Source organism: Rhinolophus hipposideros (assembly GCF_964194185.1).
Source record: "Rhinolophus hipposideros genome assembly, chromosome: 8".
NCBI classification, from domain to species: Eukaryota; Metazoa; Chordata; class Mammalia; order Chiroptera; family Rhinolophidae; genus Rhinolophus; species Rhinolophus hipposideros.
In genome coordinates, this window is record NC_138054.1 from 10,837,852 (window position 1) to 10,850,869 (window position 13,018).

Sequence of the window (13,018 nt, forward strand, 5' to 3'; positions counted from 1 at the left end):
CTTCATCATCAACTTCCAAAATGCCCCAAAGTTATATTGTATCTCTTAACAATTTCTTAAATATGCCACAACTTTCCATTTCCTATGTCATTCTCTTTGTTAAGGCTCTTAACACTCTGCCTCAACTACTAAAATGTCTTTCTAACTTTCTAACTTTCTAACAGATTTTTCTGCTTCTAAGCTGGCCAACGTTAAATCCACCTTCCCTTCTACTAGCAGAGTGATTTTCCTAAGATTGAAGCTTTAAAATCTTTCAATGTGTTTACTTTATGATTCGAACAAATTCAACCTTCACAACATAATATTTAAAACTTTCATCATCTGGTTCTTCACTATGTTTCTAATTGCATCTCAGCCAACTGCCATCGCCCTCTACTATCTTATACTCCAGACACATCAAAATACTTTTGATTCGCCAAATATATCAAACAATCTCATGATGATATGGTTTTATACATATTCCTTTGGCCTGCAAACATGCTTATCTCTGTTTTCCTTCTAGCTAAATTATATTAAAACTTCAATAATTACTTTTATTATATTTCAAATGAAGTGTTTGGCTATCCTCCCTATGCTCCTCCAGACCTGTATTGGTTCCTTTTCTCTGTGTTCCCAGAGACTCCTGTGTTGGCTTCTTTCAAACACTGTTTTTTTGTTTTGTTTTGTTTTGTTTTGTTTAATTACGGTGAGAACATTTAACATGAAATATACCCTCCTAACAATTTTCAGGTGTACAATATAATATTGCTAACTACAGGCACAGTGTTGTACAGTGGATCTCTAGAATATAATCTTGTATAACTGAAACCTTGTACTTTTTAGATAGCAACTCCCTATCCCCGTGCCCCCAGCCCCTGATACCTACCATTCTACTCTTGCCTCTATGACTTTGACTATTTTAGGTAAGTCATATAGTGGAATCATGCAGTATTTGTCCTTCTGTGACTGGCTTATTTATCTTAGCCTAATGTCCTCAAGGTTTATTCACATTGTCACATATTGCAGGATTTCCTTCTTTTTAAGGCTGAATAATATTCCAGTGTATGTATATACCACATTTTCTTTATCCATCCATTCATCTCTTGATGGACAGTTCAGTTGTTTCTACATCCCAGCTATTATGAATAGTGCTGTAATGAATATGGGAGTACTAATATGTATTTGAGATCCTGAGTTTAATTCTTTTGTATAAATCCACAGAAATCAAATTGCTGGATTATATTACAAACTTACAGTAATTAAAACAGTATGGCACTGGCATAAATATAGATATATAGACCCATAGAGCAGACTACAAAGCCCAGAAATAATTCCATGCATGTACAGTAAACTGATCTCCAATAAGGATGCAAAAAATACTCAATGGAAATAGAATGGTCTCGTCAACAAATGGCGCTAGGTAAACTGAAAAGAATGAAATTGGATGCTTACTTTACACCATACACAAAAATAAACTCAAAATGGATTAAAAGCTTAAAGATAAGATCTGAAACTCTAACATTTCTATAAGAAAACATGGGGGGGAGCTTCATGACATTGATTTTGGCAATTGTTTCATGGATATAAAAAATGGCTTTTTTAATTATTATTTTTCAATTATAGTTGACATTCAATATTATTTTATATTAGTTTCAGGTGTACAGCATAGCGGTTAGACACTTACATAATTTACAAAGTGATCCCCCTGATAAGTCTAATGCCTACCTGGCATCATACATAGTTATTACATTATTGACTCTATTCCCTATGCTGTATTTTACATCTCTGTGACTGTTTCATAACTGCCAATTTGTACTTCTTATTCCCTTCACCATTTTCATACAGTTCCCTAACCTCTCTCCCATCTGGCAACCATCAGTTTGTTCTCTGTATCTATGAGTCTGTTTCTGTTTTGTTTGTTTATTTTGTTCTTTAAATTCCACATATAAATGAAATCATATGCTATTTGTCTTTCTCTGACTTATTTCACTTAGCATAATACCCTCTAGGTTCATCCATGTTGTAGCAAATGGTTAGATTCCATTCTTTTTTGTGGCTGAGTAATAATATTTCATTTTATATGTCTACCACATCTTCTTTATCCAATCGTCAACTGATAGGCACTTAGGTTGCTTCCATATCTTAGCTATTGCAAATAATTATTCAATGAACTAGGCCTGCATATATCTTTTCATATTAGTATTTAAAAATAGCAGACAACAAAAACAAAATTGGACAAGTGGGACTGTATCAAACTAAAAAGCTTCTGCACAGCAAAGGAGACCATCAACAGAGTGAAAAGTCTTCCTGGCACTTTTTATACTGCTTTGTATTTGTTGCTTTTCTTGTCTTTCTTCACATACATACATTACTTGCTAAATTAATGACCTGGCAAGTCAAATTCTATGATATTTAGGATCAAAACTGAAGGATTATTCTTCTTTCCGTGATTTTGGCAAGGATGGGAAGAGTGGAAGAAAGTGGGTTGGGAAAAGGAGAAAAAGAAAATTTTAGAGAAGCTGTCTCTATATAATGGAAAAAATACATTTCCCCAGAAGTCAAATAATTTCTTGGCTGGTCTTAATGGCAATTTCTACACACAACTAAGGAGCTTTCTACCTTAGCCATGCAGACAAGGCTAAGTTCTAGATTAACTTCTCTGCTTTAACCATATTCTCATAGCCTCCCTCAGCCTCACCACATAACACCAAGACCGGAGGCTGAACACTCTAAAGAACCCAAGAAGCACCTTACCTGAGACAATACAAATACAAAATCAAAGAAGAAATGATGAACAAGAGGATGTAAATGAGAACCGTGAGGATCACACCAGGAATTCCTGATTGCATGGTTCTCACGAACGCCCAGTATAGCTTTGCTGCGTCAGCTACAGGAGCGTCCCCATCATGTGTAAGCCGCTGACAAAAGAAAAGACAAATTAAGAAAATATATAGAGAGAAACACTGGTCATCAAGTGAGATTAATTTAAATACACAAAGACCATATCAACCTATAATTTGTTTTTAAATTCAATTTTCAAGGTACTACAGATCACCAGATCTTCAGTTTTACAATGGAAACAAAGACCGGGTTTGCATGGTTGGTTTTCCAAGTTTTTCTCATTTTCCTTATAAGCTTTTAAATATGTGCATCCTATACGCAATTCATAAAGTAAAGCCATGTTTTATTTATATACTATTAACTTCTGAATTGAATGAGCACATGATATGAAGGAATTAAATAGGGTGGTAGAAAAATTCCTTTCTTTCTGTAGCATACTTGAAAGGAATTTAATTTGTGCTACGCATGAAATAGATGGCTCATTTTAGAAACTTATAAAAAAAGTTAACAGGCTATTAATATGAGCTTGAAAACCAAAGTTTACATTAGGTCAATTTACAAATAAGTCCTTATTTTAGACAAGAATAAAATGTATTCTATGTAGGGTTAGAAATAAATACAAGGCAATGAGGTCTTTAAAAACAAACCTAAAGTGTTGTCATATGACATCTTTGACCTTTGAGTTTTATAAAACATGAATGTTCTTTAATTATGACTCTCACAATATCAAGTGGATGCAATATGCAATATAAATGTAAAGCAAAGTATTTTTTTCTCCAATGTAAGAGAAGGGAAAGAATTTCTTTATTGTTTAAACTGACAATTATATAAATATAACTTAAAAGGTCATGTTCAAAACTAGCTAATAAGAATTGCATACGTATAGCAGAAACAGAAGCCTAGAGATGTTAATCTGTGTTGCCCATACACCAAAATATCCTTTAGTGACTGAGCAGTGACTAGAATTTAGATGTTCCTAATTTCAGCTACTGCTTTTTTCACCACCCCACCAAAACTTTTATTTTTAAATTCTGTGCTCGTTAGTTGGTCTACCTTGCAAAATGTGAGTCTGTTGCTAGGACTTTAGGCAGCAGACCTGTAAGAGTTGCCATGCATTTCTCCTAGTCCAGATCTTACCTTTCTGCTGGTTTTCAAAGTTAAAGAAATAGATATGGGATTCATCAATGAAACGAAAAATAATTATATATATTTGATGCCAATAACATAATCTAATTAATAGAGGTTAATCATTCATTTGACCCACATGTATTGTCTTGAATACTGATTATGTGTCATTAAGTTGTGAAGATAGTGAATAAAATTAGACAAAAGCTCTACTTTCTTGGAGCTTACATTTAAGTGTGTGTGCAGGAGGGGGTAAAAAGACAAGAATATAAGTAAGATTAAATAATATATAGGGTATTTTAGATGATATTATGAAGAAAAATATAAAGCAGGAAAAGTGTAGGAGGAATGGGGTGTGTTATTAAATATTGCAATCAGAAAATATATCTTTGAAAAGGTATCATTTGAACAAAGACTTGAAAAATGTAAGGGAATGAACCAGGTGCCTCCCAAATGACATTCGTCACACAATGCCCATACTACGTCTTTTTTTGTGTATATTTTGATTCCCTAACTAGATTGTGAATTCCTGCCTGGGCCACGGGGCAATGGCTGTTGCACTTTGTATCTTCCACAAAGCACAAGTATCACTTCATTATAATCACATCCTTGTTCTTTCATTTTACATGTATGGGGTCAGATTTTTCTAAGTTTATATCTCGTTGGTCTATCATTTGATTCTTCTAGCAATATAGTGAAGTAAGTAAGGCAGATGTTAATATTTGTAGGTATTATTACCTTTTTGTGATGCATATAGGAAATTGGAAACTGGAGAGATTAACTGACTTATCCAACATCACATAGCTGACAAATGGCAGAACTGGGACTGGAACCCAGTTTCCGACTTCAAGTCTGTGCTCTTTCGATTACTTCATAATCACTTCTAACAGATTCTCAAGAATTTGTTGAATTGAAATTCATGCATTCTACCTTTCTTTGATGTTTGTTCTTGTATGTTATCTCACTGTCTATATTTAGGGCAGAAACAATGCCATATTATTTCTGTATCTTTTAAAATCCTGTGCAGAGAGTACCTAGTCAATAAATACATGCTATTCAGTTATAACATTCAAAAGCAAAATTTCCCTCTACTATTTACCTAGATTAGGGCTCAGACAGAGAAGAAAATTATGAACTCAATGGAACTGTTGAACATACTGTCACCAGTGGGGGTGGGGAAATGCACTGCCAACCTCTGAGCAGCAAACTGAGAGACTGGCCAAGTATTATTAGCAACATTGACCCCCGCTCAATGCTTTGATCTCGAACCATTACACTTGCCACGTGTCCTTTTAGATTGCCAGGAGAAAAGTTAATTTAGAACAAACACTATCAATAAAATCAGGTAGCATCTCTTTTGGCTGGCTGATCGGAATCAAACATAGATGATCCTCAGCTTGCTAAAACACATAGATTCTTCCCAGAAGCTGAGCCCCATTTCAGAGTTTTTGCCTCAGTAGATCTGATGCGGCCCTGAGAGTTTGCATTTCTATTAAGGTCCAGGTGACATTGGTGCCTCCCTTTGTGAACCACTGCTTTAGAACAACACTTCTCAAAATTCAACATGCTGTTAAATTACTGGAGAGCATGTTAAAACACATATTTTGCCCCAGTTCGTGGGAGTGTCCAAGTGTGGAATCCAGTGCTGCTGTTCTGGGGGTTATATGCAGCATTAGGGTTTTCTAAAGACAGCCAAAGGAGATGTCATCTGCAATGAGACGTGATGGATTCTAACTGGAGACTCAATAATTGTGCAGCTTGGGAATGAGCCGTCAGCTTCTTTTTCCAAGTAGAGAAAGATACGGTGCTATACTCAACTCAGAATCCAAGTCAGGTTCCATCAGGTTACAGACCTCTGCACTGGTTCTGAGACGGCCATGCTGGAGGCTACTTTCCTATAGATTACATCAGAGACCCCCCAAGTAAATTAGGACTGCTCATTTTCTCAGCTGCCTTTGATAGAGTGGACCATTCAGCTATTAATCTCTCTAGGGGACCTGATTAGAATAAGAAAAGCCTTTCCAGGAAGGCTGCAGCATTTCCTTATGAGGAGATCTCAGAAGATCATAACGGACAGCTGCCTTTCCTCACCAAATGGCTTTACATGTGGTGTTGCAAAAGAATCAGACTGTCACCCCGCCTACTCAATGGGCACATCAGGCCTCTGGGAGGAACTGGGAGACGCCATGGGATATGATCCTACCAGAATGCAGACAGCATGCCTGTATACTTCTCCTGCTCAACAAACCATGATGGCAGTCTCCTCCTCTCTAACCTAGAGTCTGAGAGAAGTAGTAATGTAGATGAAATCCAGTTGGTTCTAGTTCAGTCAACTCAGAATCAGAACGAAGCTGATCTGCAAGGGTGAAAAAACTTAAAGATGGGATAGAAAATACAACCACTTCTGACAAACGAGTCTCCCTCTTCTGACCTGTCATCAAGGTGTTCAACTGTACTGAGGCTTCAGTGCAAGCTCGCGGGCTAGAACAGGAAAACAGGTCAGCCTGCTACGCTTTCCTTGACCAGTGGCTGCATCTCCATTCCTAGCAGTGGGACTAGAAATTAGATACACTGGTAGTCTCGCTGGGCACTGCTTTTAATTCACTTTAATAATGTTACATAATCTATCTACATGGTTGCAGAGTCAACTATCGCACATATCTGCAGTTTCTAAGCATTTCTAGCAGAGGGGATTCCACTTGGAAATAAGCAGTCAGAATTCTCCCACAAAGCCTAAAAAAGCCGTTAGTGGAGTCGGTGCATCGAGGACCCCAGTCTTTTTCAGAGCGGCCCTGAAGCCCTGAGCAAGTGCAGGCCCAGCCCAGCAAACAGCAAAGGGAAGGGGGAGGCCATCTGGGGAAAGTGTCTAGCACCTTGTCACATGTGGCCTGGTCTGTGGAACCAGCATCTTCAGCATCACTTAGGAATCTGTTAAAATACAGACTCTGGCCACCGGCTGAATCAGAATGTGCATTTTAGTCACATCCCAGGTAACTTGAAAGCACATTAAAGTTGGAGATACACTGCTCTAGAACACTGTGGCCTGAGAGATGGAAATAAAAACAGCAACAGGCCTTTGCTGATCCTAGCTGCTAATCCCAGCACTCACCAACATCTTCATGAATACAGTTTGGTAGCAGTTTGGTCGTTAGTTCTAAAAGCATATTATTAATGGAAGAGTCCATTTGAAATACAGTTAACAATAGAGTCCATCAACACAACCCATCTCTATGATCTGCTTGGCACCACAAATATAGTCTAAACACACATATACTTGTATATATCAATTGTAAAACTTTTTCCTCTTAAAAGGAGAAATATACTAGTTGTGGAATATTATTGCATAATTAAGATAATTTATAAATGAATATTTTATCATATTGATTTATTTATAGTATCCATCTGCTCTCTTGCTTGGGGCTACGTTTCATAGCCAGATCTAGAGTACAAAAATTTAATTAAAATTCAGATATCCTTTCCCTTTCCCTATTGAAATTGCTTGAAAATTTGATGACTCCAAATTAAAGTGTTCTTTGGCTTGAATTATTTCATTATTTGTTCATACCTTTCATTTTGGTTTGGTAATCTGATCTAAGTCTTTTGTAAACTTCAATGAAACTACATAAAGTAACTAATGTCAGGTTTTGGGTGGTGGTTAATTGGCCCAAAGGTAAAGCTTCCCCATTGAGCCTCGCCTTGCTGGAGCTTTGGCCCTTTCAAGCTATATTGGCATTCCTAGATTTTCCCAGCATGCTCGCCAGATCTTTCCTATGTAGCTATGATGTCAGTGGTTTTGGAAAACGTGGTCCCTGGACCACCAATGTCAATGTCATCTGGGAACTTGTTAGAAACTCAAATTCTTGGGCCTTACTGCAGATCCCGAACCAGAAACACTGGAGGCAAGGCCGAGCGATACTTATTTTAACAAGACTTGCAAAGACCTAATGCAGATTAAGGTTTGAGAATCAGTGCATTCCAATCACACTCACCAGGAAATCTGAGGCCTTGAAAACTGAAAGCAACAAGAGATTTGTATGTGACAATACATTTACATGAATCTTTACATAAATTTTGCCTCAAATTATAGCCCCAAATTTATTAGTAAATATTTTGATGTAATCAAATAATTGCCATCAGAAAAAGCATATATTTGATTTCACAAAACAGTATATTGGTTCTAACTTTGAAGCAGAGATTTTAGTATAATGGAAAAAAGAAAATACCAGCCTTGGAATTTATAGTCTGGGTTCTATTCCTCGTTGGCCTATGCTGGTTATGTGCCTGGGACAGATCATGCAGTTATGTGTGTGTAAGTTCTCTCAGCTGTAAAGTCAGAAGAATACTTGTCCCATCAACTTACAGTGCTATTGTAAATATATAAACAAGTAAATTAAATTGAGTGAAGTTGCTTGAAAAATACAAAGTGTTCTTCAAATATTAGAATCATTATAAATATTGTTTATACCTCATCATGTATTCTAGCACACCATTCATAATAAGGAAATTCTTAAACTGTGTATTTCAGGGTGAAAAATGTAACATTTTTGTCATTTCATAAGTATCCAAAAGTCAAAATAAATGACTATGGAGTGATTGTTTTAAAAATGCATTTATCACTTAGAAATGTTTTAAAAGCTCTTATTCTTCTTCAGTGTATTTAATACGGAAGAGTATGTATTAGATCCTGAAGTAAATAAATAACCTAACCAATTAAAGAAACTACTGTATGATTACTTTTCTGTAAAGTGTCACTATGAAATATTTTTAATATTGAAAATAGTTACCAACAATAAGTTACAAAATAAACTTCTTTGTAGTAATTTTGAAAACATGCAGACTAGCTTGGATTCAATCTCCAACATTATTTTCTGTTTAGTTTGCAAGTTTTTAAATTTAAGATTGTCAAGACTAAGCTTCAATTGATTATATTAGACATCCATATTTTTTTATTATTATGAGAAAAAACTCAAAAACTCCAATTTAAAATGAATATTGAATTGTTGATGAGTATTGAAATTTCCCTTGCCAACTGATTTGTGCACTAAAGCTAAATTCTATGTCAAGGACTCATATTCCCATTATCTTTCTTGACTTACCCCCAGGACTGTATCCACTATAAACACTGCCAGTGGGTCTAGAACTGTCCATAGTCCCATGGTAATGATTAACTTTGACAAGACGTCAGGACAGTAGGCAAACAGTAGCTGACAGCCCCATCTGATCAGAAGCAAAGGAAGGATCATTGCATTCAGCATTAAAGGTCCCACGACAACCACAAGCAACTCTTCTCTAATGTGAACTGAAGAAGGTGGGTAGCAAAGCTCAACCGTGAGAGGGGAGAAATGGAATCTGTGCAGAAAACAAAGCAAACGTATGTGCAAAGAAAAATTATACATGCCAGGTGTACAAAACAATTCAAAGAACTATGTGCTTTGTTTCATTATTTTTAATATAGAAAATTTGACACTGAATAGTACTCCAGAATAAAGTATTAGGAGTAGCTATCTTTTTCTGACACCTTAGTACCACCTCAACAGCTCACGTTTCAGGAGAAGGCAAATTTTACCTTGTTCATTGTTTTTGTGCCATATGCAACCATAGAAAGGACATGAGCCTTATCCACTGAGCAGAGCATTCTATCAACTAAGAACTTCCCTGTGATTCACACATACTCTTAGGTAGGCTATTTGAAATGCAAAATATACCAGCAAATTTACTAATGCGTCAACTGTTAACAGAAATCAGAAATACAAATATGTCTAATAATTCTTCAGAGTTTTAGCATAACTGATTAATTTTGTTTGTGATTCCTCTAGAAAGACTCTAAATACAACAATAACAGCACCACTAACAAGAAAACATGTCAAATTTCTTGGTTGTTCTAAAAGGGGCAACTCGGCACAACCTAAGGACTAAAGGGTTGAATCCAAGCTGAGCCCAATAATTCACTCAGCCTTGACCCAGGTGTTGGCACCCTCTTTCCATGCAGAGTGAGATTTCCTTGCACTCGAACTTTCCCCTCCCTGCATTGCAGCCTTTGTAAAGCTGTTTTGTCGTTAATCCTGCTTGTGGATTCTACTTATCAGCTGTCTACTAAAAAGAGTTCTTCATTTTATCCACTCTTAATCTTTGCTTTAGGGAAGTTGTATGCTTTGTTCTTATGCTGTTGTGAATATCAAATAATGTGTGTACATTTCTTAGCAGAGAACCTAAAATAGAACAAGAGCAGAAGAAATGTTCATTGTTGCTACAATGTGACATGGAGTTAATGTATGATTCAAGCTGGTGGATGTAGACAATAGCCAGCAAAATACCCTATAATACCTGAGGTCTTCTGTTGCTTAAGAAAGTTGATAAATTGAGCTGTCAAGATACTTTCTGCAGTTTTGTTTTATTAACTACCCATAAAGATAGAACTTCCTTTTCTATTGAAGAGGTAAAAGAGTGGATAGCGAACAGCACAGCCATAACACTTGTTCTTTCTGCTTTGGAAACCCTCACACAAAAAGAAAAAGAAAGAAAGAGAGGAAAGAAGGGAAGAAGGGAAGGGATATAATATTTACATAAAAATTCACTCTTGAAGATCCAGTTATTTAGTATATATAAATTTGCATATACACTAACATTCAGATACTTGTGCTTTAATTTTAAAAGACAATCAAAAACTATATGTGTGTATATATGATACATACATATACCCCTTTTCATAGTGTCTCAAAGTTGTTTGCAATCTTCTTAATTGAATATATACACACATCTTTATTTTTATCTATACCATCTACATTTGAGAAAATGAATTTTACTTGTATTGATATCAATCTGTCTGTCTATCTATAGTGTCTATGGAATCATGTTTATGGAGAGATAACCTTTAAAGTGTCATCTTTTTCCGGAGGATAATGGCCCAGAAAGCTGTCTGGGCTTGAGTTTGGTAATTGTTTGAATTCAATCATTTTGCAGAAGAAGCAATCTTTGCCTCTCTGAGTATAGGTGATAAATCATACTTACGTTACTTCTAAAATACCTTTAGCCTAAGTCACTCTGATAAAATCAAAATAGAATAAAATATTGTTGCTATACTCCTTTTTGGATTTTGCTCAGATATTAGAACATATTTGAATCTGCTAAAATTTAAATATATATTGATGTACCAATTATGTATTTGTATATATAAGCCCATAAGATGAGAATATAACTGCAAAAGACGTTTCTGCTCTTAGACAAAACATTTTTGTCTTTTCAAATCATACCGGCATTTTAGTTCCTATGGTAAATGGAGGGGAGAGGAGTTTTGTACTTTCATGTGGCCTATCAAGATGAAAATATATTCTTTTGACTTTCAGGGGAAAGCACTCACTTTGTAACAGGAGTTGAAATGGCCTGGAGGAAAAGCCACTGGCTAAGGTAATGCAGGTAGAGCCTCAGGAACCAGAGAGCAGCCATCAGCAGAATAATGTACCAGAAGCCCTGGCTTTGCCATTGAGCTAATTGAAGTTCTGAAAACACTGACACCAGCAAAAAATGGAGATGCTTGAAAATTTCTCCAGGTCCAGGACTATCAGCAACTGAAGAACAGCTATAAACAAAGAAATAATAGATGAATTCTAGGCTCAAAGCACAACCAAAATAAAATATTTTGAGAATAATAACAAAGACACAGTGACAGTAAAATTGAATGAAGTTATTTCTTGAAGACTTAAGACTCAAATTATTTATGTTTATTTTTTATATAATTGAAGACTAAAGGGGAACATAAAGAACCATGGATATGGAAACACAAATGAAAATCACAATGAGGTATCTCCTCACCCCAATTAGGATGGCTACTATGGATTTTTTTTTAAAAGCCAGAAAGTAACAAGTGTTCATTGGGAAAAAATGGAATTTGTGTGCACTATTGGTGGGAACATAAAATGGTGCAATTGCTATGGAAAACAGTATGGCGGGACCTCAAAAAATGTAAAAATAGAATTATCATGTGATCCAGCAATAACCCTTCTGAGAATATATCAAAGAGAATTCAAAGCAGAATCTCAAACAGATATTTGTACACCCATGTTCGTAGTACCACTGTTCACAATAGACAAAAGACCCAACTGTTCATCAAAAGGAATATTATTCAGGCTTATAAAGGAGGAAAATTCTGACGTATGCTACAATGTGGATGAATTTTGAGGGCATTACGCTTACTAAGTGAAATGAGCCAGTAGCAAAAAGACAAATACTGTATATTCCACTTACATAAAGTACCCAGAGTAGTCAAATTCATCAAGACAGAAAGAAGAATGAAGGTTGCCAGATTATGGGGGGAAAGAGAAATTGGGGAGTTTTGTTTAATATAAAAAATGTTGTGGATACTGAACTATATACTTAAAAACGATTAAGATGATAAATTTATTGTTATGAGCATTTTTCAACAATTAAAATTTAAAAAGAAACATGGAAGGAAACAATTATAAAAAATAAAATTATTTTTTAAATCTTTAAAAATCTGTAATACATCCCTGCTTATCTCATCTACCCACAATGATCCCTCTTTATTAATATTAGATTTAATAATTTGCATATAACTTGTTAAAAGTTAACTATTTCATTTTAAAAAATGAAATGAGTTATTCATATATCATAAGACTATATGAATGATTTAAAGCTAAGAAATCTTTTATTTCTTAACGCAATACTGACATTTTCTGTTAAAATTAAACATAAAAGTTATTTTGATTAGTTCTGGTTTCCTCTTTGTTTGGTAATGAGAGCAAGAGATGTTTTCAGAGTTTTTAAAATTACAGTTTTTGGCAGGAGAAAGAATGAAAAGTCTATCTGAAAATAACTGTAGAGGCAGAAATTCTCCACCGAGTCCCAAGAATATATTCAGGGAATATACAGTAGAGTTACCATAGCCTAGTGAGAGCATAAGCTCTGCAATCTGACTGCCTGGGTATAATTTCTCTCTATGCCTTAGTTTCCTCATATAAAAAAGAAAGATAATAATAATATCATAACCTAGGCTCAATATGATAACTAAATTAACAAATGTAAAACCTTTTTAACAGTGCTCACCCTGTGCTATTAT

At 35.4% G+C, this 13,018-nt stretch overlaps 1 protein-coding gene across 1 annotated transcript in view; it reads right to left on the reverse strand.

Moving 5' to 3' along the window:
• The window catches only part of LOC308500954 (uncharacterized protein), a gene marked incomplete at both ends in the record, with an annotated part of 309,027 nt that overhangs the window by 82,961 nt on the left and 213,048 nt on the right, over positions 1-13,018 (reverse strand). The window contains 3 exons of the mRNA XM_081056445.1: positions 2,734-2,897; positions 9,042-9,294; positions 11,303-11,521. Coding sequence (XP_080912571.1) covers positions 2,734-2,897; positions 9,042-9,294; positions 11,303-11,521 — 636 coding nt within the window. The remainder of the gene's footprint in view (positions 1-2,733; positions 2,898-9,041; positions 9,295-11,302; positions 11,522-13,018) is intronic.